Source organism: Homarus americanus, unplaced genomic scaffold, assembly GCF_018991925.1.
Source record: "Homarus americanus isolate GMGI-L3 unplaced genomic scaffold, GMGI_Hamer_2.0 scaffold46226, whole genome shotgun sequence".
NCBI classification, from domain to species: domain Eukaryota; kingdom Metazoa; phylum Arthropoda; class Malacostraca; order Decapoda; family Nephropidae; genus Homarus; species Homarus americanus.
Genome location: NW_024717453.1, coordinates 50,199 through 71,922, shown reverse-complemented (window position 1 = coordinate 71,922; position 21,724 = coordinate 50,199). Strand labels below are relative to the sequence as shown.

At 44.8% G+C, this 21,724-nt stretch overlaps 1 protein-coding gene across 1 annotated transcript in view; it reads right to left on the bottom strand.

The window, feature by feature from the left end:
- The window catches only part of LOC121858876 (protein amalgam-like), a 94,165-nt gene extending 86,061 nt beyond the window's left edge, over positions 1-8,104 (bottom strand). Inside the window, exon 1 of the mRNA XM_042355527.1 lies at positions 7,966-8,104. Within this exon, the coding sequence (XP_042211461.1) occupies positions 7,966-8,067 (102 nt within the window). The 5' untranslated portion in view covers positions 8,068-8,104. The remainder of the gene's footprint in view (positions 1-7,965) is intronic.
- Positions 8,105-21,724: the final 13,620 nt, after the last annotated feature.

Sequence of the window (21,724 nt, the reverse complement as noted above, 5' to 3'; positions counted from 1 at the left end):
TATGAAGAGTCGTTATATCGAAGGTCTGTTATGGAAACCCCCATGATAACGGATTATATGAAGAGAAGTCCGTTATATCAGTCTATTATGTGAAACCCCCATGATAACGGATTATATGAAGAGGAGTCCGTTATATCGAAAGGTCTGTTATGTGAAACCCCCATGATAACGGATTATATGAAGAGAGAGTCCGTTATATCGAAGGTCTGTTATGTGTGAAACCCCATGATAACGGATTATGAAGAGTCCGTTATATCGAAAGGTCTGTTATGTGAAACCCCCATGATAACGGATTATATGATTATATGAAGAAGAGAGTCCGTTATATCGAAGGTCTGTTATATTGACCCCATGATAACGGATTATATGAAGAAGTCCGTTATATCGAAAGGTCTGTTATATGTAAACCCATGATAACGGATTATATGAAGAGGAGTCCGTTATATCGAAGGTCTGTTGATGTGACCATGATAACGGATTATATGAAGAGAGTCGTTATATCGAAGGTCTGTTATATGTAAAACCCCATGATAACGGATTATATGAAGAAGTCCGTTATATCGAAGGTCTGTTATATGTGAAACCCCCATGATAACGGATTATATGAAGAAGTCCGTTATATCGAGGTCTGTTATATATAAAACCCCCATGATAACGGATTATATGAAGAGTCCGTTATATCGAAGGTCTGTTATATATGAAACCCCATGATAACGGATTATATGAAGAGGAGTCCGTTATATCGAAGGTCTGTTAGATGTAAACCCCATGATAACGGATTATATGAAGAAATTATATCGAAGGTCTGTTATGTGTGAAACCCCATGATAACGGATTATATGAAGAAAGTCCGTTATATCGAGGTCTGTTATATGTAAAACCCCATGATAACGGATTATATGAAGAGAGTCCGTTATATCGAAGGTCTGTTAGATGTAAGAAACCCCATGATAACGGATTATATGAAGAAAGTCCGTTATATCGAGGTCTGTTATGTGTGAAACCCCCATGATAACGGATTATATGAAGAGAGTCCGTTATATCGAAGGTCTGTTATGTGTAAACCCCATGATAACGGATTATATGAAGAAGTCCGTTATATCGAAGGTCTGTTATATGTAAAACCCCCATGATAACGGATTATATGAAGGAGTCCGTTATATCGAAGGTCTTAGATGTGAAACCCCATGATAACGGATTATATGAAGAAGTCCGTTATATCGAAGATCTGTTATATGTAAAACCCCATGATAACGGTTATATGAAAAGATCCGTTATATGGAGGTTTCACTGTAACTTCCAGACCTCGTCAGCTGATGTACACAAGACACTACAGCAGGAGTCAGGGAGGGTAAAGGGTCTCAACGCCGCTCTCTCCTGAAGGTTATAACCCCCGCTTATATTACTTCCAACTCTCTTCTTCAGATTAGAATTTAACCGTGACGTCATCCCCCTTTAGTACCGAGAAGAGACACACACACACACACACACACACACACATACACACATACACAACACACACACACACACACACACACACATACACACACACACACACACACATACACACACACACACACACACACACACACACACACATATCCCCCTCCCACACCCTCTCACCCCTACCTCATACTAATGACTGGCTGAATCCTGGCGCCGCAATTTTTAAATCCATATCGGATGACCTGCCTACCCCCCCACCTGCAGCCTCCCCAGACTAACGTAAAGCACAACCAGGCAATAATATGAGTAAATGTGCGCGTATCTCTCTCTCTCTCTCTCTCTCTCTCTCTCTCTCTCCTCTCTCTCTCTCTCTCTCTCTCTTTTGGTTTCAACTGGACAGGGATTTTATGTTTACAAGGTCTTTATATTTTATCTATGAAATATATTGTAAGTAATTGTATTTATTTGGCTTTTGTTTTTGTTTAAGGTAACGAAATGTAATTATATGTTTATTTGTATATAAGATGGACTTTGTGTGTGCATGTTGTGGGATTTTATTACCTATTGTCTCTTGTTATAATGGTGCTTTTATTTTGTGTATTTTTAAAAGTTTGAGAATAAAATTTAGTTATGAGATATTTTAGAATTTTGTTTCCTTCTACAGGACGTAACAATATCTTAATGTTTTCTTTTTCTCCCACTTTCTCCCCACTTTCTCCCACTTTCTCCCCATGGAGTCGCCCCAACAGGAAAATACATCCCCTCCCCCCTCCCTCTGTCACCTCCCCTCCTTCACCTCCTCCTCTTCTCCCCTCCATCCCCCCTCCTCTCCACCTCCGTTACCTCCCCATCGTCACCTCCTCCCTCTCCCCTCCGTCACCCCCCCTCCTCCTCCCTTCGTCACCTTTTCCCCCTGCCCCTCCTCCCCCAGTCACCCCCCTCCATAACATCCCTCCTCCTCCCCCGTCACCTGGTAATAAATTTGTTTACATAAATATACATCAATTAAGCAGAGGAGAAAAACACAAATCTCCAGGCTGAACACAGTTATCGCCATAGCAACCTCACCTTTTTTTTTTTTAATCTTTTCGTTTTTTTTTCTTTAATGAATTATTTTTTAATTGCCTGACGCTGTAATTATTTCAGCTGAAATTACAATTGAAACTGGAGCAATAGTCTCTTATTTTACTGCCATAATTTGCATACGAGCAGAATATCACAGCTTTCTCGGCTCCAGTGTTTCCTCCCCACCTACCTACCCTACCTACCTACCTACCTACTACCTGCCTACCTACCTACCTACCTACCTACCACCTACCTACCCTACTACCTACCTACCTACCTACCTACCCCTAATTGTAGTGAGTGAATTCTATCCTTCATGTTAAGTATCTCCTCCCCCAGTGACTGTAGACTATACAACAGTCACCTGCTGTAGTGGTAGAGTCTACCTGCTGTAGTGGTGGAGTCTACCTGTGGTGTGGTGGAGTCTACCTGTTGTGTGTGGTGGAGTCTACCTGTTGTAGTGTGGTGGAGTCTGCCTGTTGTAGTGTGGTGGAGTCTACCTGCTGTAGTGTGGTGAGTCTACCTGCTGTAGTGTGGTGGAGTCTACCTGCTGTAGTGTGGTGGAGTCTACCTGCTGTAGTGTGGTGGAGTCTACCTGTTGTAGTGTGGTGGAGTCTACCCTTGTAGTGTGGTGGAGTCTACCTGTTGTAGTGTGGTGGAGTCTACCTGTTGTAGTGTGGTGGAGTCTACCTGTTGTTGTGTGGTGGAGTCTACCTGTTGTAGTGTGGTGGAGTCTACCTGTTGTGAGTGGTGGGTCTACCTGGTATTAGTCTTGGAATCGCTGTACTGTGCTGGAGTTCATGCAGTAGTAACCTGTGGCCTCAGAACCGTTATTATATTGTAATAGCTTCTTGTAGTGAGGTTACAGAGACAGGTGACATAGACGGGTGACAAGAGACAGGTGACACAGAGACAGGTGACACATAGACAGACAGAGAGACAGGTGACGCAGAGACAGGTGACGCATGAACGGGTGACAGAGAACAGGTTACACAGGACAGGTGACATAGACAGGTGACAGAGAGACAGGTGACGCAGAGACAGGTGACGCATAGACGGGTGACAGAGAGACAGGTACACAGAGACAGGTGACGCATAGACGGGTGACAGCAGAGACAGGTGACGCAGAGACAGGTGACGCATAGACGGGTGACAAGAGACAGGTGACACGCAGAGACAGGTGACGCATAGACGGGTGACAGAGACAGGTTACACAGAGACAGGTGACGCATAGACGGGTGACAGAGAGACAGGTGACGCAGAGACAGGTGACGCATGGACGGGTGACAGAGACAGGTTACACAGAGACAGGTGACATAGACGGGTGACAGAGACAGGTGACGCAGAGACAGGTGACGCATAGACAGGTGACAGAGACAGGTGACGCAGAGACGGGTGACGCATAGACGGGTGACAGAGAGACAGGTTACACAGAGACGGGTGACGCATAGACGGGTGACAGAGACAGGTGACGCAGAGACAGGTGACGCATAGACGGGTGACAGAGACAGGTTACACAAGACAGGTGACACATAGACGGGTGACAAGAGAGACAGGTGATGACACAGACAGGGGTGACGCATAGACGGGTGACAGAGAGACAGGTGACGCAGGAGAACAGGTGACGCATAGACAGATGACAGACAGACAGGTGACATAGACAGGTGACGCAGAGGCAGGTGACACAGAGGCAGTGACACAGAGACAGGTGACACAGAGAGACAGGTGACACAGAGACAGGTGACACAGAGACAGGTGACACAGAGACAGGTACACAGAGACAGGTGGGACAAAGTGACACAGACAGGTGACCTAGAAAGACTGGTGACACGTACTACACCCATCAAAGAATCTTGTAGTTGTCCATGTGGTATGTATCCTAGGGCAGGTGTATAGGCTGTTATTTGAAGGGAAGGGGCACTTACCTGGTTGTCTTCAATATCTCAGGTACTAGGAAGGGGCACCTGGTTGTCTTCAATATCTCAGGTACTAGGAAGGGGCACATACCTGGTTGTCTTCAATATCTCAGGTACTAGGAGGGCACTTACCTGGTTGTCTTCAATATCTCAGGTACTAGGAAGGGCACTTACCTGGTTGTCTTCAATATCTCAGGTACTAGGAAGGGGCACTTACCTGGTTGTCTTCAATATCTCAGGTACTAGGAAGGGGCACTTACCGGTAGTCTTCAATATCTCAGGTACTAGGAAGGGCACTTACCTGGTTGTCTTCAATATCTCAGGTACTAGGAAGGGGCACTTACCTGGTTGTCTTCAATGTCTCAGGTACTAGAAGGGGGCACATACCTGGTTGTCTTCAATGTCTCAGGTACTAGGAAGGGCACTCTACCTGGTTGTCTTCAATGTCTCAGGTACTAGGAAGGGCACTTACCTGGTTGTCTTCAATGTCTCAGGTACTAGGAAGGGGCACTACCTGGTTGTCTTCAATCTCAGGTACTAGGAAGGGGCACATACCTGGTTGTCTTCAATATCTCAGGTACTAGGAAGGGCACACCTGGTTGTCTTCAATATCTCAGGTACTAGGAAGGGGCACATACCTGGTTGTCTTCAATGTCTCAGGTACTAGGAAGGGGCACTTACCTGGTTGTCTTCAATGTCTCAGGTACTAGGAAGGGCACATACCTGGTTGTCTTCAATGTCTCAGGTACTAGGAAGGGGCACATACCTGGTTGTCTTCATATCTCAGGTACTAGGAAGGGGCACTACCTGGTTGTCTTCAATATCTCAGGTACTAGAGGGGCATACCTGGTTGTCTTCAATGTCTCAGGTACTTAGAAGGGGCACATACCTGGTTGTCTTCAATGTCTCAGGTACTAGGAAGGGGCACTTACCTGGTTGTCTTCAATATCTCAGGTACTAGGAAGGCACTTACCTGGTTGTCTTCAATATCTCAGGTACTAGAAGGGGGCACATACCTGGTTGTCTTCAATGTCTCAGGTACTAGGAAGGGGCACTTACTGGTTGTCTTCAATATCTCAGGTACTAGGAAGGGGCACATACCTGGTTGTCTTCAATATCTCAGGTACTAGGAAGGGCACTTACCTGGTTGTCTTCAATGTCTCAGGTACTAGGAAGGGGCACTTACCTGGTTGTCTTCAATGTCTCAGGTACTAGGAAGGGGGCACTTACCTGGTTGTCTTCAATATCTCAGGTACTAGGAAGGCACATACCTGGTTGTCTTCAATGTCTCAGGTACAGGAAGGGGCACATACCTGGTTGTCTTCAATATCTCAGGTACTAGGAAGGGGGCACTTACCTGGTTGTCTTCCAATGTCTCAGGTACTAGGAAGGGGGCACATACCTGGTTGTCTTCAATGTCTCAGGTACTAGGAAGGGGCACATACCTGGTTGTCTCCAATATCTCAGGTACTAGGAAGGGGCACACCTGGTTGTCTTCAATGTCTCAGGTACTAGGAAGGGCACTTACCTGGTTGTCTCAATGTCTCAGGTACTAGGAAGGGGCACATACCTGGTTGTCCTCATCCAGGTACTAGGAAGGGGCACATACCTGGTTGTCTCCAATATCTCAGGTACTAGGAAGGGGCACATACCTGGTTGTCTTCAATGTCTCAGGTACTAGAAGGGGGCACATACCTGGTTGTCCTCAATGTCTCAGGTACTAGAGGGCACACTGGTTGTCTCAATGTCCAGGTACTAGGAAGGGGCACATACCTGGTTGTCTTCAATGTCTCAGGTACTAGGAAGGGGCACATACCTGGTTGTCTTCAATGTCTCAGGTACTAGGAAGGGGCACATACCTGGTTGTCTTCAATGTCTCAGGTACTAGGAAGGGGCACTTACCTGGTTGTCTTCAATATCCAGGTACTAGGGAAGGGGCACTTACCTGGTTGTCTTCAATGTCTCAGGTACTAGGAAGGGGGCACATACCTGGTTGTCTTCAATATCTCAGGTACTAGGAAGGGGCACTACCTGGTTGTCTTCAATATCTCAGGTACTAGGAAGGGCACATACCTGGTTGTTTCAATGTCTCAGGTACTAGGAAGGGGCACATACCTGGTTGTCTTCAATGTCTCAGGTACTAGGAAGGGGGCACTTACCTGGTTGGTTTCAATATCTCAGGTACTAGGAAGGGGGCACATACCTGGTTGTCTTCAATGTCTCAGGTACTAGGAAGGGGGCACATACCTGGTTGTCTCTTCCCAGGTACTAGAAGGCACATACCTGGTTGTCTTCAATGTCTCAGGTACTAGGAAGGGCACATACCTGGTTGTCTTCAATGTCTCAGGTACTAGGAGGCACATACCGTTGTCTCCAATATCTCAGGTACTAGGAAGGCACTTACCTGGTTGTCTCCAATATCTCAGGTACTAGGAAGGCACTTACCTGGTTGTCTTCAATGCCCCAGGTACTAGGAAGGGGCACATACCTGGTTGTCTTCAATGTCTCAGGTACTAGAAAGGGGCACATACCTGGTTGTCTTCAATGTCTCAGGTACTAGGAAGGGCACATACCTGGTTGTCTTCAATGTCTCAGGTACTAGGAAGGGGGCACATACCTGGTTGTCTCCAATATCTCAGGTACCAGGAAGGGGCACTTACCTGGTTGTCTTCAATGTCCCAGGTACTAGGAAGGGGCACTACCTGGTTGTCTTCAATGTCTCAGGTACTAGGAAGGGGCACATACCTGGTTGTCTTCTAATGTCTCAGGTACTAGGAAGGGGCATACCTGGTTGTCTTCAATGTCTCAGGTACTAGGAAGGGGCACATACCTTGTTGTCTTCAATGTCTCAGGTACTAGGAAGGCACATACCTGGTTGTCTTCAATGTCTCAGGTACTAGGAAGGGGCACTTACCTGGTTGTCTCAATGTCTCAGGTACTAGGAAGGGGCACATACCTGGTTGTCTTCAATGTCTCAGGTACTAGGAAGGGGGCACATACCTGGTTGTCTTCAATGTCTCAGGTACTAGGAAGGGGCACTTACCTGGTTGTCCTCAATGTCTCAGGTACAGGAAGGGGCACACCTGGTTGTCTCTCAATGTCTCAGGTACTAGGAAGGGGCACCACCTGGTTGTCCTCAATGTCTCAGGTACTAGGAAGGGGCACTTACCTGGTTGTCCCCAATGTCTCAGGTACTAGGAAGGGGGCACTTACCTGGTTGTCCTCAATGTCTCAGGTACTAGGAAGGGGCACTTACCTGGTTGTCTTCAATGTCTCAGGTACTAGGAAGGGGCACTTACCTGGTTGTCTTCAATGTCTCAGGTACTAGGAAGGGGCACATACCTGGTTGTCTTCAATATCTCAGGTACTAGGAAGGGGCACTTACCTGGTAGCTTCAATGTCTCAGGTACTAGGAAGGGGCACTTACCTGGTTGTCTTCAATGTCTCAGGTACTAGGGAGCGCCTTACCTGAGTCTCGGGTACTAGGAGGACTTTACTTGGTAGTTCCAATATCTCGGGTACTAGAGGGGGGACTTACCTGGTAGTCTCCGATGTCCTGAACGATACAAGGGAGGGAGGCATCACGGCCGGCAGTGACAGTCACATTCGGGATGGTGGCCACGAACTTTGGTAATCTCATAGACGACGATGACGAAGACGACGATGAACACGTCCCTAGGAGAGAACACAGCACATTAGGATGACGTTAACACCTACAGGAGAGAATTAGAGTAAGGAATTATAACCTGATGTATTAGTATAAGGTGAGATGTTTATTAATGAGCAGGTGGAGAAAGTCAGGTGAGATAAAATGGTCAGGTGTGAGGAACAAGTGGTCAGGTGTAGGAACAAGTGGGCAGGTGAGATAAAGTGGTCAGGTGTGAGTTTAGGGTAGGTTAGGATAGGTTAGGTTAGGTCATATAAAATCACTCATTATATATCAAACGATTATAAATGAAACATAATATATATATATATATATATATATATATATATATATATATATATACATAAATTTATTTAATCATATAACGTAGTATTATATAGCATACAGAAAGCCATAAAAAGGGTTAAAGATGAAGCATACATAACTAGCCACACACACACACACACACACACACACACACACACACACACACACACACACACACAACACACACCCACTACAGTTTTCAATGACCTGATGTTAATAATGGTTCTCGGAAACTAGACTTAAGTAGGAAAAAAAGGTTATGGCGTGTTTTAGAAATTTAGAGGAGTAATCCTAGCATGAATTAATTTCTTGAAAGGTGCAATTAGAAATTTAGTCTTATATCCCGGGGAAAAATTATCGAGCATTTTTGTAATTGATTATTTAAAAACGAAAAAAGTTCAGAACGCTGCAAGGTGAAAAAACTTTGGTAAAGGAGGTGAACTAGGGGAGTAGGGGAGGTGGGGGGAGGGAATGAGGAGGTATGGTGGGAGAGGGAGGTGGGCTGGTGGGGGGTGGGTTGTGGCTGGGGGACTGGTGATGTAAACGAGAAATGCATGGGGGGAGGGGGGTAGGGGTGAGGAGAGGAGGTGGGTGGGGGGGGGTGGGGGGGGTAGTGGGGGGAGAGGTGGTGGGTGGGGTAGGGGGTGAGGAGTAGGGTGGGTGGGGGGTAGGGGGGTGAGGAGGAGGTAGGGTGGGGGGGGTGGTGGGGGGTGAGGAGAGGTAGGTGTGGGGTGGGGGGGAGAGGTAGGGTGGGGGGTAGGGGGGTGAGGAGGAGGTAGGGTGGGTGGGGGGTAGTGGGGGTGAGGAGGTAGGGTGGGTGGTGGGGGTGGAGGAGGAGGTGGTGGGGTAGTGGGGGGTGAGGAGAGAGGGTGGGGTGGGGGTAGGGGGGGTGAGGAGAGGTAGGGTGGGTTGGGGGGGGGGGGTGAGGAGAGGTAGGGGTGGGTGGGGGGTGAGGAGAGGTAGGGTGGGTTGGGGGTGGGGGTGAGGAGAGGGTGGGGTGGGGGGAGGAGGTAGGGTGGGTGGGGGAGAAGAGGTAGGGTGGGGGTAATATATCACAGCAGTTGTTTTTATTGTAAACTTAATTTCTTCATATTCCAAAAAACTTAAGATCGATTATTTTTTTAAAGTTTCATTATGATTTACAGTGACGCCTGTTTTAACGTAACAATTACCTGTGTTAACTTTACTTAATATTGGTGTTAATTGTGTGTCAACTTTACATTGGCAGGTAAATAATTATATGTTAACCTTACATTTACATAATATAAATTTTTGCCTCCTCCTCCACACACACACACACACACACACACACACACACACACACACAACACACACACACACACACACACACACACACACACACACACACGTACAGGACTGACTTTTTAGCTTGGTGTACATGTAACATAATCTATCTCGTTATGAAATTTCACTCCAATTACCGAAAACTGAATTATGAAGAAAATAAAAAAAACAATAAAAATATATATTAAAAAAAAAAGTGGCGATATATACACCATTAAAAGAGACTGTGTGTGTGTGTGTGTGTGTGTGTGTGTGTGTGTGTGTGTAAAGCAACCACTCCCAAACTTTCCCCTCACGGCCACTTGCTGAGCCAATACATTACTAATCCCGGAGCTGGTTTGATGTGCTCTTAGAGGAAAAACGGAGAAGGAAAACTTGCCTCATTGAGCTTGGTCTGTGGTGATTGTGGTGATACTGGTGGTGATACTGGTGGTGATAGTGGTGGTGATTAGGTGATACTGGTGGTGGTGATACTGGTGGTGGTGATAGTGATGGTAATAGTGTTGGTGGTGGTGTAAGATCAGTGACTTGGTTTACAGCGACAGGTGAGTCAATTAATTAACCCTTTACACATAGGGAAATACCTGCAAGATTCGCTTATTATAACATCACTAACGACCTTGAAGAAAAAAAAATAGGAACTAAAATAGATCACATTAATAGGACACCTCAGGAATAGGTAGGGAATGATAACTAAAGGAGGAAATTGAAGGAAAAATACAAAAACGAAAGAAAAAAATAGAAAAAATATCGCTAGAATATTAAAAAAATATTTAACTACAACTTTAATTAAGGAAACATGACTCAGCGGAAGTAAATATATTATAGAAATTGTAACATTGAGAGAAAAAAAAACTCATTAGACTGTATATTGAAGAAATAATTTAAATAATAATAAAAAAAATTAAATGTTATGGAAAAAACAAAGGTCATCTGTGTTCTTTGAATATGAAAAGTGGAGAAAGTAGCCGAAAAGTGGAGAAAGTAGCCGAGAAGTGGAGAAAGTAGAGAAATTAGCCGAGAAGTGGAGAAAGTAGTCAATAAATAGAGGAAAGTATCCGAGACGTGCAGAAAGTAGCCGAGAAGTGTGGAAAGTAGTCGATAAATAGAGTAAAGTAGCCAAGACGTATAAAAAGTAGCCGAAAGTGTAGAAAGTAGCCGGAAAGTGTAAAATGTAGCCGAGAAGTGGAGAAAGTAGCCAAAAGTGAAGGAAAGTGGAGAAAGTAGCAATCGACACTGTTGAGAGAGACTTATTATTTATTGTCTCTCTGTTGGTGTCGTATTGATAGGCCAGTGTTGTCTGTCTGTCTCTCTATCTCTACTCTATCTATCTATCTATCTATCTATCTATCTATCTATCGGGTATGCCTGTCTGTCTCTCTGTCTCTGTCTATCTATCTATCTGTCTGGGCAAGTTTCTTTACGCCATTTGCCTCTGTCTACCCAGCAGTAATTGGGAACCTGGATGGTAATCGATTTGCGGATCGTGTTACGGGGTAATGGTTAGCCAGTGCAGTTGGTGAGTTGTCCGGTCTTCTTGGACTATTCCTTGACACTGGATCATGCAACTCGTTAAATACTACTTCTTGCACTGTCACTATGTTGAAACGCCCTGTAGTTTGAGCTTTTCCCCATCTAGTTATTATATATCTTATTTATATCACTTATGTTATTTGTATATTATTTGTAATTCGAAACCCATTCCCCAATTATGTAACTGTATATTTTCAGCCTTCTGGCTGCCAAGCTCTTTCAATAAACCGTTAATTATTATTATTATTATTACTTAGGGCGTGGTCATTGTGTAGGGGCAACTATTATTATTATTATTGTTATGTATGTATGTATGTATGTATGTATGTATGTATGTATGTATGTATGTATGTGTGTGTGTGTGTGTGTGTGTGTGTGTGTGTGTGTGTGTTCCTTTGAGAGTCGAAGTACCGGTGAAGACAGTCTAGTCATGTTTAGAATGGGAGGCTGTGGTTGCTAATTTTACGACGAATTACCTGCATCTCTCTACCTGTATATAGACTAATCACATAAACTTGTAAAGGTGATAAACTAATTGCCAGGTACCTAACTTGTCATTTGAGTAAGTGGAGGTTTAATTGTATTACCAACCTTGTTTTTCTCCTTGTATACCGTAGATTTAGTATACAGTGTACGGCCGGTATCCAGGTATCTACTGTAAACTGATATACCTGGTCGTCATTCCAAGGCAGGTGTGGTAGATATCAGAGGTCACGGTCATTGAAAGGTCAGTGAGAAGAGGTCAGAAAAAGAGAGATGAGTAAATGAGAAAGAAAACCAATAATAAACACGGAAATTAATAAAGAAAAACTTTTAAATGATGAATGATGAAAAAAATTGGAGAACAATAATACATAAGAAATTTTATTAGAACTATGATTTTTATTCAAGAGTGAACTTCTATTTGTTAGTTGTGTGTGTGTGTGTGTGTGTGTGTGTGTGTGTGTGTGTGTGTGTGTGTGTGTGTGTGTGTGTGTACGTCACTAGTGGGTTCAGGGTATCTCTCTCTCTCTCTCTCAACCGTTTGTAAGGTAAATTCTATCTACCCAATTGTAATGAGAACGTCTCAAATTGGCTCAACACAGTAAACAGATATCCCTGAGAGAGAGAGAGAGAGAGAGAGAGAGAGAGAGAGAGAGAGAGAGAGATCCCTATTTTAATTCTCTCAAATCTTAGAGCAAGGTTCCATTACCCACTTGATCTTTCTGAATCCAAATCCCTTGCCCTTTTCCCAATCCCTGCCTCTTTCTCTCTAATCCCTGTCCGCTTTTCCCTAATCCCTACTCATTAATCCACACTCCCACACTCATCTACATTATCCCACACAGACCTGTTATATCTCTTGTCCTTCCTTCCTTCCTTCCTCTCCCTTCCTTCCTTCCTTCCTTCCTTCCTTCCTTCCTTCCTTCCTTCCTTCCTCTTTCCATTCACTACCCTTCCTCCTTTCCTGCTCCTCGACCCTTCCTCCGCTCCTTTCCTTATGCCTCCCTCTCCTCCTCCCCATCATCTTGAGGGACAGGTAGTGTGAGGCAAGACCTCCGCCTCAATTCTCCAATAGAAGAGAGAGGCAGAGAGTCCGCCATATTTACACGTAAACACGCCTAGAGTGGCGGGAATGGACAAATACGCCAAGGGTGCTCAAGTGGGCGAGTAAAGACAGGCTAGTTTCTCGCCCACCTTTCTAGCCGAGGAGGACGGTCACTGGCCAAGATTAAGTCAACAGCCAGATGAGAAGTGTCGGTAGGGTAAGATCTCAGTGTGTGGGATACTGAGAGAGAGAGAGAGAGAGAGAGAGAGAGAGAGAGAGAGAGAGAGAGAGAGAAAGACACATATAAATATCCTCACTACCTTGATAATCGCGAAAAGGTAAAAAGTAAAAGAAGAAAAAAAAAAAAGAAGTAGGTATTTTATCGCTTTATATTAACGTATTTCTGAGGATTTTATTTGTATTTCACATCAATGTCGGTTCATTCTCAGACGACCCTTACATAGATGAGAAATATATCATCTTCATTTTACCCTAACCTAACCAACCTATTCTAACCTCCCCCAATTCCAATCCCACTAATCTCATCCCAATCTAACCTAACGCTAACCATAACCTAACATAACCTAACCTAACCTTGATGTCTGCGGGGTGATGAATTTGTGAATAGTGCCAAGGTGGAGAAAGAAAAATATTTAAGTAAACTATAAGTGAAAAGACACCAAAAGTGGTTTATTTTTAGCGTTGGAGGAGAAGGATCAATGGTGAGGTACTAGGTAGGCAGGTCAATGGTGAGGTACTAGGTAGGCAGGTCAGTGGTGAGGTACTAGGTAGGCAGGTCAGTGGTGAGGTACTAGGTAGGCAGGTCAATGGTGAGGTACTAGGTAGGCAGGTCAGGTCAATGGTGAGGTACTAGGTAGGCAGGTCAATGGTGAGGTACTAGGTAGGCAGGTCAACAAGAGGTACTAGGTAGGCAGGTCAGTGGTGAGGTACTAGGTAGGCAGGCTGGGTGAGGTACTAGGTAGGCAGGTCAATGGTGAGGTACTAGGCAGGTCAATGGTGAGGTACTAGGTAGGCAGGTCAATGGTGAGGTACTAGGTGAGGCAGGTCAATGGTGAGTACTAGGTAGCAGGTCAATGGTGAGGTACTAGGTAGGCAGGTCAATGGTGAGGTACTAGGTAGGGGCACAATGGTGAGGTAACTAGGTAGGCAGGTCAGTGGTGAGGTACTAGGTAGGCAGGTCAATGGTGAGGACTTAGTAGGCAGGCTGTGGTGAGGTACTAGGTGGCAGGGCAATGTGAGGTACTAGGTAGGCAGGTCAATGGTGAGGTACTAGGTAGGCAGGTCAGTGGTGAGGTACTAGGTGGCAGGTCAATGGTGAGGTACTAGGTAGGCAGGGTCAATGGTGAGGTACTAGGTAGGCAGGTCAAGTGAGGTACTAGGTAGGCAGGTCAATGGTGAGGTACTAGGTAGGCAGGTCATTGGTGAGGTACAGGTGGCAGGTCAGTGGTGAGGTACTAGGTAGGCAGGTCAGTGGTGAGGTACTAGGTAGGCAGGTTGGGGTGAGGTACTAGGTAGGCAGGTCAGTGGGAGGTACTAGGTAGGCAGGTCAGTGTAAGGTACTAGGTAGGCAGGTCAATGGTGAGGTACTAGGTAGGCAGGTCAATGGTGAGGTACTAGGTAGGCAGGTCAGTGGTGAGGTACTAGGTAGGCAGGTCAGTGGTGAGGTTAGGTGGCAGGTCAGTGGTAAGGTACTAGGTAGGCAGGTCAATGGTGAGGTACTAGGTAGGCAGGTCAATGGTGAGGTACTAGGTAGGCAGGTCAATGGTGAGGTACTAGGTAGGCAGGTCAGTGGTGAGGTACTAGGTAGGCAGGTCAGTGGTGAGGTACTAGGTAGGTGTCAATGGTGAGGTACTAGGGTGCAGGCAGGTCAATGGTGAGGTACTAGGTAGGCAGGTCAATGGTGAGGTACTAGGTAGGCAGGTCATGGTGAGGTACTAGGTAGGCAAGCAGAGGAGGAATTAGGTAGGCAGGTCAATGGTGAGGTACTAGGTAGGCAGGTCAATGGTAAGGTACTAGGTAGGCAGGTCAATGGAGTAGTTAGATCATTAACTTACTAGATTCGGTAAAGGTAACCAGGTATGAAAGATATCACGAAACTGATGATAAAGGAGGAGAAAGAGAGGAGGAGGAAGAGAGGGAGGAGAGGAGGAAGGAGGAAGGAGGAGAGGAGAAGGAGGAAGAAGAGGAGGAGGAGGAGAAGAGAGGAGGGAGGAGAAGGTGAGTTTCATCTCTCATAAGAACGCCACCCATGCTGTCATTACATCTCTTGTCTTGTACTGAGTATTAGACAGTCACAACACATGATATAGGACAGAAAAAATAAGGTGTGTTACTGGGTGTTGGTGTTTCATTAAAGCCTGTGATCGGAGTGGCTAGATCATCATCATCATCATCATCATCATCATCATCATCATCATCATCATCATCATCATCATCATCCTAGTGGTCTTATGGCTCCATTTCCTTGATTAATCCAGTGTGATATAAAATATTAATGCAAGAAACTATTTTAAAGTGTATTCGAGATTTTTACCTCAGTGTGAGAGCTTGAGATGCTGTTTATTGATGTAATGTTTCATTGACGCCACTTTACGGGTACACTGTAATGCCATAGTTATACCTCAGAGTCCTCCATGATATTCCGTTTTCTGTTATGATTTTTAATATTCCGTTTTCTGTAAGCATTTTTTATTGATTACATATATATGTTTGTGCTGAATATGTTTTTATGTAATATTTCTGTTTCGTTTGATGGTTTGACTATTTTATTTTGAATCTGATTAAAATTTTCTCTGATATGTTTTTTTGTTAATTCATCGACTCGTTCTTATACTGGCAGTAATTACTCCCGCTTGTGTTATCGTCTTTATCTATTACTCTCTGTTTCTATTTCTTTATTTTCATCACTTTCTGTTGGCTCCTGGTGGTAAATTTTTTCGTTGGTTCAAAATTATAAAATTTATGTATGTATATTACTGTGTCCGTAACCTGAACAGTTCCGCATTTTATATTGTATTCACCCAATCCTAACCTAACCTAGTACCTCTAACTATCCTAATCCCAACCCAACCTAATCATCTAAAACCTAACCTAACCTAACCACCGATACCGATAAGGTGTTCAATGATCAGGTGAAATCCACTAATTAATCAGCCGAGAATATTACAGAGTTTGGACAGATTTTCAATGGTGTATCTGACTGCTGCTGTTACCTGTCCAAGATTACACCTGTCAGATTTCTCACGAATAATTAACTGTCACAAAGTTTCTGTCGTGTCCGTTATATAATTTATGTAGGTGAGATGAGAGACAGTAGGTGAGGAGATGTAGAGACAGTAGGTGAGGAGATGTGAGAGACAGGTGAGATGAGACAGTAGGTGAGGGAGATGTAAGAGACAGTAGGTGAGATGTTAGAGACAGTAGGTGAGGAGATGTTAGAGACAGAGAGGAGAGTTAGAGACAGTAGGTGAGAGATGTTAGAGACAGTAGGTGAGGAGATGTAAGAGACAGTAGGTGAGGCGATGTAAGAGACAGTAGGGGAGATGTGAGACAGTAGGTGAGAGATGAGAGACAGTAGGTGAGGAGATGTTAGAGACAGTAGGTGAGAGGATAAGAGACAGTAGGTGAGGCGATGTAAGAGACAGTAGGTGAGATGTGAGAGACAGGTGAGGAGATGTTAGAGACAGTAGGTGAGATGTGAGAGACAGTAGGTGAGGAGATGTTAGAGACAGTAGGTGAGGCGATGTAAGAGACAGTAGGTGAGATGTGAGAGACAGTAGGTGAGGAGATGTTAGACAGTGGTGAGGGATGTTAGGAGGAGATGAGAGACAGTAGGTGAGGGATGTAGAGACAGTAGGTGAGATGTGAGAGACAGTAGGTGAGGAGATGTTAGAGACAGTAGGTGAGGAGATGTTAGAGACAGTAGGTGAGGATGAAGAGACAGTAGGTGAGGATGTGAGAGACAGTAGGTGAGGCGATGTAAGAGACAGTAGGTGAGGAGGAAGAGGAGACAGTAGGTGAGGAGATGAGAGACAGTAGGTGAGATGTGAGAGACAGTAGGTGAGGCGATGTAAGACAGTAGGTGAGATGTGAGAGACAGAGGTGAGGAGATGTGAGAGAGACAGTAGGTGAGGAGATGTGAGAGACAGTAGGTGAGATGTGGGAGACAGTAGGTGAGGCGATGTAAGAGACAGAGGTGAGATGTGAGAGACAGTAGGTGAGGAGATGTGAGAGACAGTGGGTGAGATGTGAGAGACAGGTGAGATGTGAGACAGTAGGTGAGATGTGAGAGACAGGGTGGAGGCGATGTAAGAGACAGTAGGGTGAGGAGATGTAGAGACAGTAGGTGAGGAGATGTTAGAGACAGTAGGTGAGGAGATGTTAGAGACAGTAGGTGAGGCGATGTGAGACAGTAGGTGAGGGATGTAAGAGACAGTAGGTGAGATGTGAGAGACAGATGAGGAGATGTTAGAGACAGTAGGTGAGAGATGTTAGAGACAGTAGGAGGCGATGTAGAGACAGTAGGTGAGGAGATGTAAGACAGTGGGTGAGATGTAGAGACAGTAGGGTGAGGAGATGTTAGAGACAGTAGGTGAGATGTGAGAGACAGTAAGAGGAGATGTTAGAGACAGTGGTGAGATGTGAGAGACAGTAGGTGAGGCGATGTAAGACAGTGGTGAGATGTGAGAGACAGTAGGTGAGGAGATGTTAGAGACAGTAGGGTGAGGCAGATGTAAGAGACAGTAGGTGAGATGTAAGAGACAGTAGGGTGAGGAGATGTTAGAGACAGTAGGTGAGAAGAGAGAGGTGAGGAGATGTTAGAGACAGGTGAGATGTGAGAGACAGTAGAGATGTGAGAGACAGGGGAGGAGATGTAGAGACAGTAGGTGAGGTGAAAGAGACAGTAGGTGAGGAGATGTTAGAGACAGTAGGTGAGGCGATGTAAGAGACAGTAGGTGAGATGTGAGAGACAGTAGGTGAGGAGATGTTAGAGACAGTAGGGGAGGAGATGTTAGAGACAGTAGGTGAGGCGATGTAAGAGACAGGTGAGATGAGAGACAGTGGGTGAGGCGATGTAAGAGACAGTAGGTGGAGGAGATGTTAGAGACAGTAGGTGAGGAGATGTTAGAGACAGTAGGTGAGAGAGATGTAAGAGACAGTAGGTGAGGAGATGTAAGAGACAGTAGGGTGAGGAGATGTTAGAGACAGTAGGTGAGGAGATGTTAGAGACAGTAGGTGAGGAGATGTTAGAGATAGTAGGTGAGGAGATGTTAGGAGAACAGTAGGTGAGGCGATGTAAGAGACAGTAGGTGAGGCGATGTAAGAGACAGTAGGTGAGGCGATGTAAGAGACAGTAGGTGAGGAGATGTTAGAGACAGTAGGGTGAGGAGATGTTAGAGACAGTAGGTGAGGAGATGTTAGAGACAGGTGAGGCGATGTAGAGAGAAGGTGAGATGTGAGAGACAGTAGGTGAGGCGATGTAAGGAGACAGTGGGTGAGGAGATGTGAGAGACAGTAGGTGAGATGTGAGAGACAGTAGGTGAGGATGAGAGACAGTAGGTGAGGAGATGTTAGAGACAGTAGGTGAGGCGATAGATAGGGGTGAGATGTAAGAGACAGTAGGTGAGGAGATGTTAGAGACAGTAGGTGGAGAGATGTAGAGACAGTAGGTGAGGAGATGTGAGAGACAGTAGGTGAGGAGATGTGAGAGACAGTAGGTGAGGAGAAGTGAGAGACAGTAGGTGAGGAGATGTGAGAGACAGTAGGTGAGGCGATGTGAGAGACAGTAGGTGAGGAGATGTGAGAGACAGTAGGTAAGGAGATGTGAGAGACAGTAGGTGAGATGTGAGAGACAGTATGTGAGGAGATGTGAGAGACAGTAGGTGAGATGTGAGAGACAGTAGGTGAGGAGATGTTAGAGACAGTAGGTGAGGCGATGTTGTGAGTTAGAACAGTAGGTGAGGATGTAAGAGACAGTAGGTGAGATGAGAGACAGTAGGTAGGAGATGTTAGAGACAGTAGGTATAGGATGTTAGAGACATAGGTGAGAGTGAGAGACAGTAGGTGAGGCGATGTAAGAGACAGGTAGGTGAGGAGATGAGAGACAGTAGGTGAGGAGATGTGAGAGACAGTAGGTGAGGCGATGTAAGAGACAGTAGGTGAGATGATGACAGTAGGTGAGATGTGAGAGACAGTAGGTGAGGAGATGTGAGACAGTAGGTGAGATGTGGGAGACAGTAGGTGAGTAGGGATGTAGAGACAGTAGGTGAGATGTGAGAGACAGTATGTGAGATGTTAGAGACAGTAGGTGAGGCGATGTAAGAGACAGTAGGTGAGATGTGAGAGACAGTAGGAGAGGAGATGTTAGAGACAGTAGGTGAGGAGATGTGAGAGACAGTAGGTGAGATGTGAGAGACAGTATGTGAGATGTTAGAGACAGTAGGTGAGGCGATGTAAGAGACAGTAGGTGAGATGTGAGAGACAGTAGGAGAGGAGATGTTAGAGACAGTAGGTGAGGAGATGTGAGAGACAGTAGGTGAGGAGATGTGAGAGACAGTAGGTGAGGAGATGTAAGAGACAGTAGGTGAGGAGATGTAAGAGACAGTAGGTGAGGAGATGTGAGAGACAGTAGGTGAGGAGGTTAGGTTAGGTTAGGTTATGTTAGGTCAGGTCAGGTCAGGTCAGGTCAGGTCAGGTCAGGATAATCTTATATAGGACATCCTCGTTCCACTGTCTAGATTTACCATTCCTTTCTATCGTATCTTTTGTATTCTTATTATGCACCTCTCCGACTTTCTGATCACATTATCACATCTGCCTTTAACCTCTTATCTTTCTTAACTCTAATTACGTTGGTCATCTAATCTTTAATATCATTTATCTCTCTGTCATGGGACTAATTCTCCTTGTGATTCAATATTTTTTTTCTTTATTTTACCATTTTTTTTTTATTTCATGGGACAGGGAGGTGTTAAAACTGTACTGGGCGGTCATTACGTTTACAGCAGGCGAGCGTTAGCAAGTGCCATCCCACGACGATTAAGACCATTAGAAGACACTGGTACTACCCTCCTCTCTCTCCTCTCCCCTCCTGGCACCCTCACCTCCAGTCTGACCTCCCCTTCTTTGTACCCTCCTCCCTGGCACCCCCCTCTCCTCTGGCATCCCCCTCCTGGTACCCCCTTGGCACACCTCTTCTCCTTCTGGCATTCCTCATTTGTCTGGCACCCCCCACCACGGTCTGGCACCTCACGGTCTGGCACCTCACGGTCTGGCACTCCCCACTCACGGTCTGGCACCCCTCACGGTCTGGCACCTCCTCCCCACTCACGGTCTGGCACCTCCCCATTATCAACTGCAGACTCAACCTGAATGGAAGTCACTCTCATAAAGCCAAATGGAACATGAGATTGTGTCAGCCAGGAGGAGGAAGGGTGGGTGGATTTCTACCTGCCACCCACCCAGCCCACCTACTCTCTGGTATTATCCACCTTAACTCCTTTTAATATTAAGTCATCATTTGTTTCAGGAAATACCGAGGTTTAGTCAGCGTATGTGAGAAATGTGTGAATATTGTTTTTCACTGTACGATTTTTTGAGAGTTAGAATGATACTGTACGTGATTTTGATTGTAGAATGTACGTGATTTTTTAGGGTGTTAGAATGTACTGTACGTGATTTTTTTTAAAGAATGTACGTGATGCTTTGGGGGTTATAATGTACTGTACGTGATTTTTTAAAAGAATGTACGTGATACTTTGGGGATTAGAATATGCTGTACGTGATTTTGATCGTAGAATGTACGTTAGTTTTGGTGGGTTAGAATGCACTGTACGTGATTTTTTTTAAAGTACGTATTTTTCAGAATTACGTGATTTTTTTTTGGGGGGGTGGGTTACGTACCTACTATCTTATAAATACTGTTTGTTTGTTTGTTTATTTACATGTTTGTTTAGTATGTGTGTAAGTTATGTTTATCAGCGTGTCTTGTGTGTTGTAGCTATCATAAATGTTACGTTTGTTTGTCTGTTGGTAAGGTGTATCAAACATTTTTATATCAGGACGTTTTTGGGGTTTGACATTTAAAACAACATTTGAGTTTCACTTTTAGGCGTATTCGGACGATTCCCCTCATGTCTGTATGTATGTGAAAATCAAGGTTGAAAAAATAAATATCAGAAAAAAAAAAAATTAAAACAATTCTCACCAATTTAAAAAGAAAAGTTCAACACACGGACAATTCGAATAAATAAATAACAGCAGAGAGACTAACATTTAGACACATATATAATTAGTTAAGAAAAATACTACAATGTGCCTTGACAACATGCGCGGCCTAACCTATAATTTTGGGGAAGATAATTGTTTAGTGATTCAGGAAATTATATCACATCGAGGAAGTTGTGTGAAGTGTGGGCAGGTGGTGGTGGTATGTGGTGGTAGTAGTGGTTGGAGTGGTAGTGGTAGTGGGGTTCAGGTATTATTGTTAGTAGTAGTAGTAGTGGTGTGTGTGGTGGTAGTAGTAGTAGTGGTGTGTGTGGTGGTAGTAGTAGTAGTGGTAGTAGTAGTGGTGATGGAAATGGGGGAGGTAGTAGTAGTAGTAGTAGTAGTAGAAGCTGTAGTAGTGGAAGTAGTAGTAGTAGTAGTAGTACGGGAGCTGTTGAATGTCATTTGCCTTTTTACTCTTACAGTTCAATACTTTTTACGCTCCTCATTGAGTTATCGTACTCAAGGGATTAAGTCATCGCGTAACGCCCAACCAGATAGAGAAGAGGAGGGGGAAGAAGAAGAAGAGGAGGAGGAAGAAGAGGAGAACAGAGAAAGGAAAGAGATAGGACAGAGAAGAAGAAGAAGAAGAGGAGAGAAGAAGAAGAAGAAGAATAAGACAAAGTAATAGAAGTCGGTGGTGGTGATAATGAAGATAAGCGCCCCACTGAG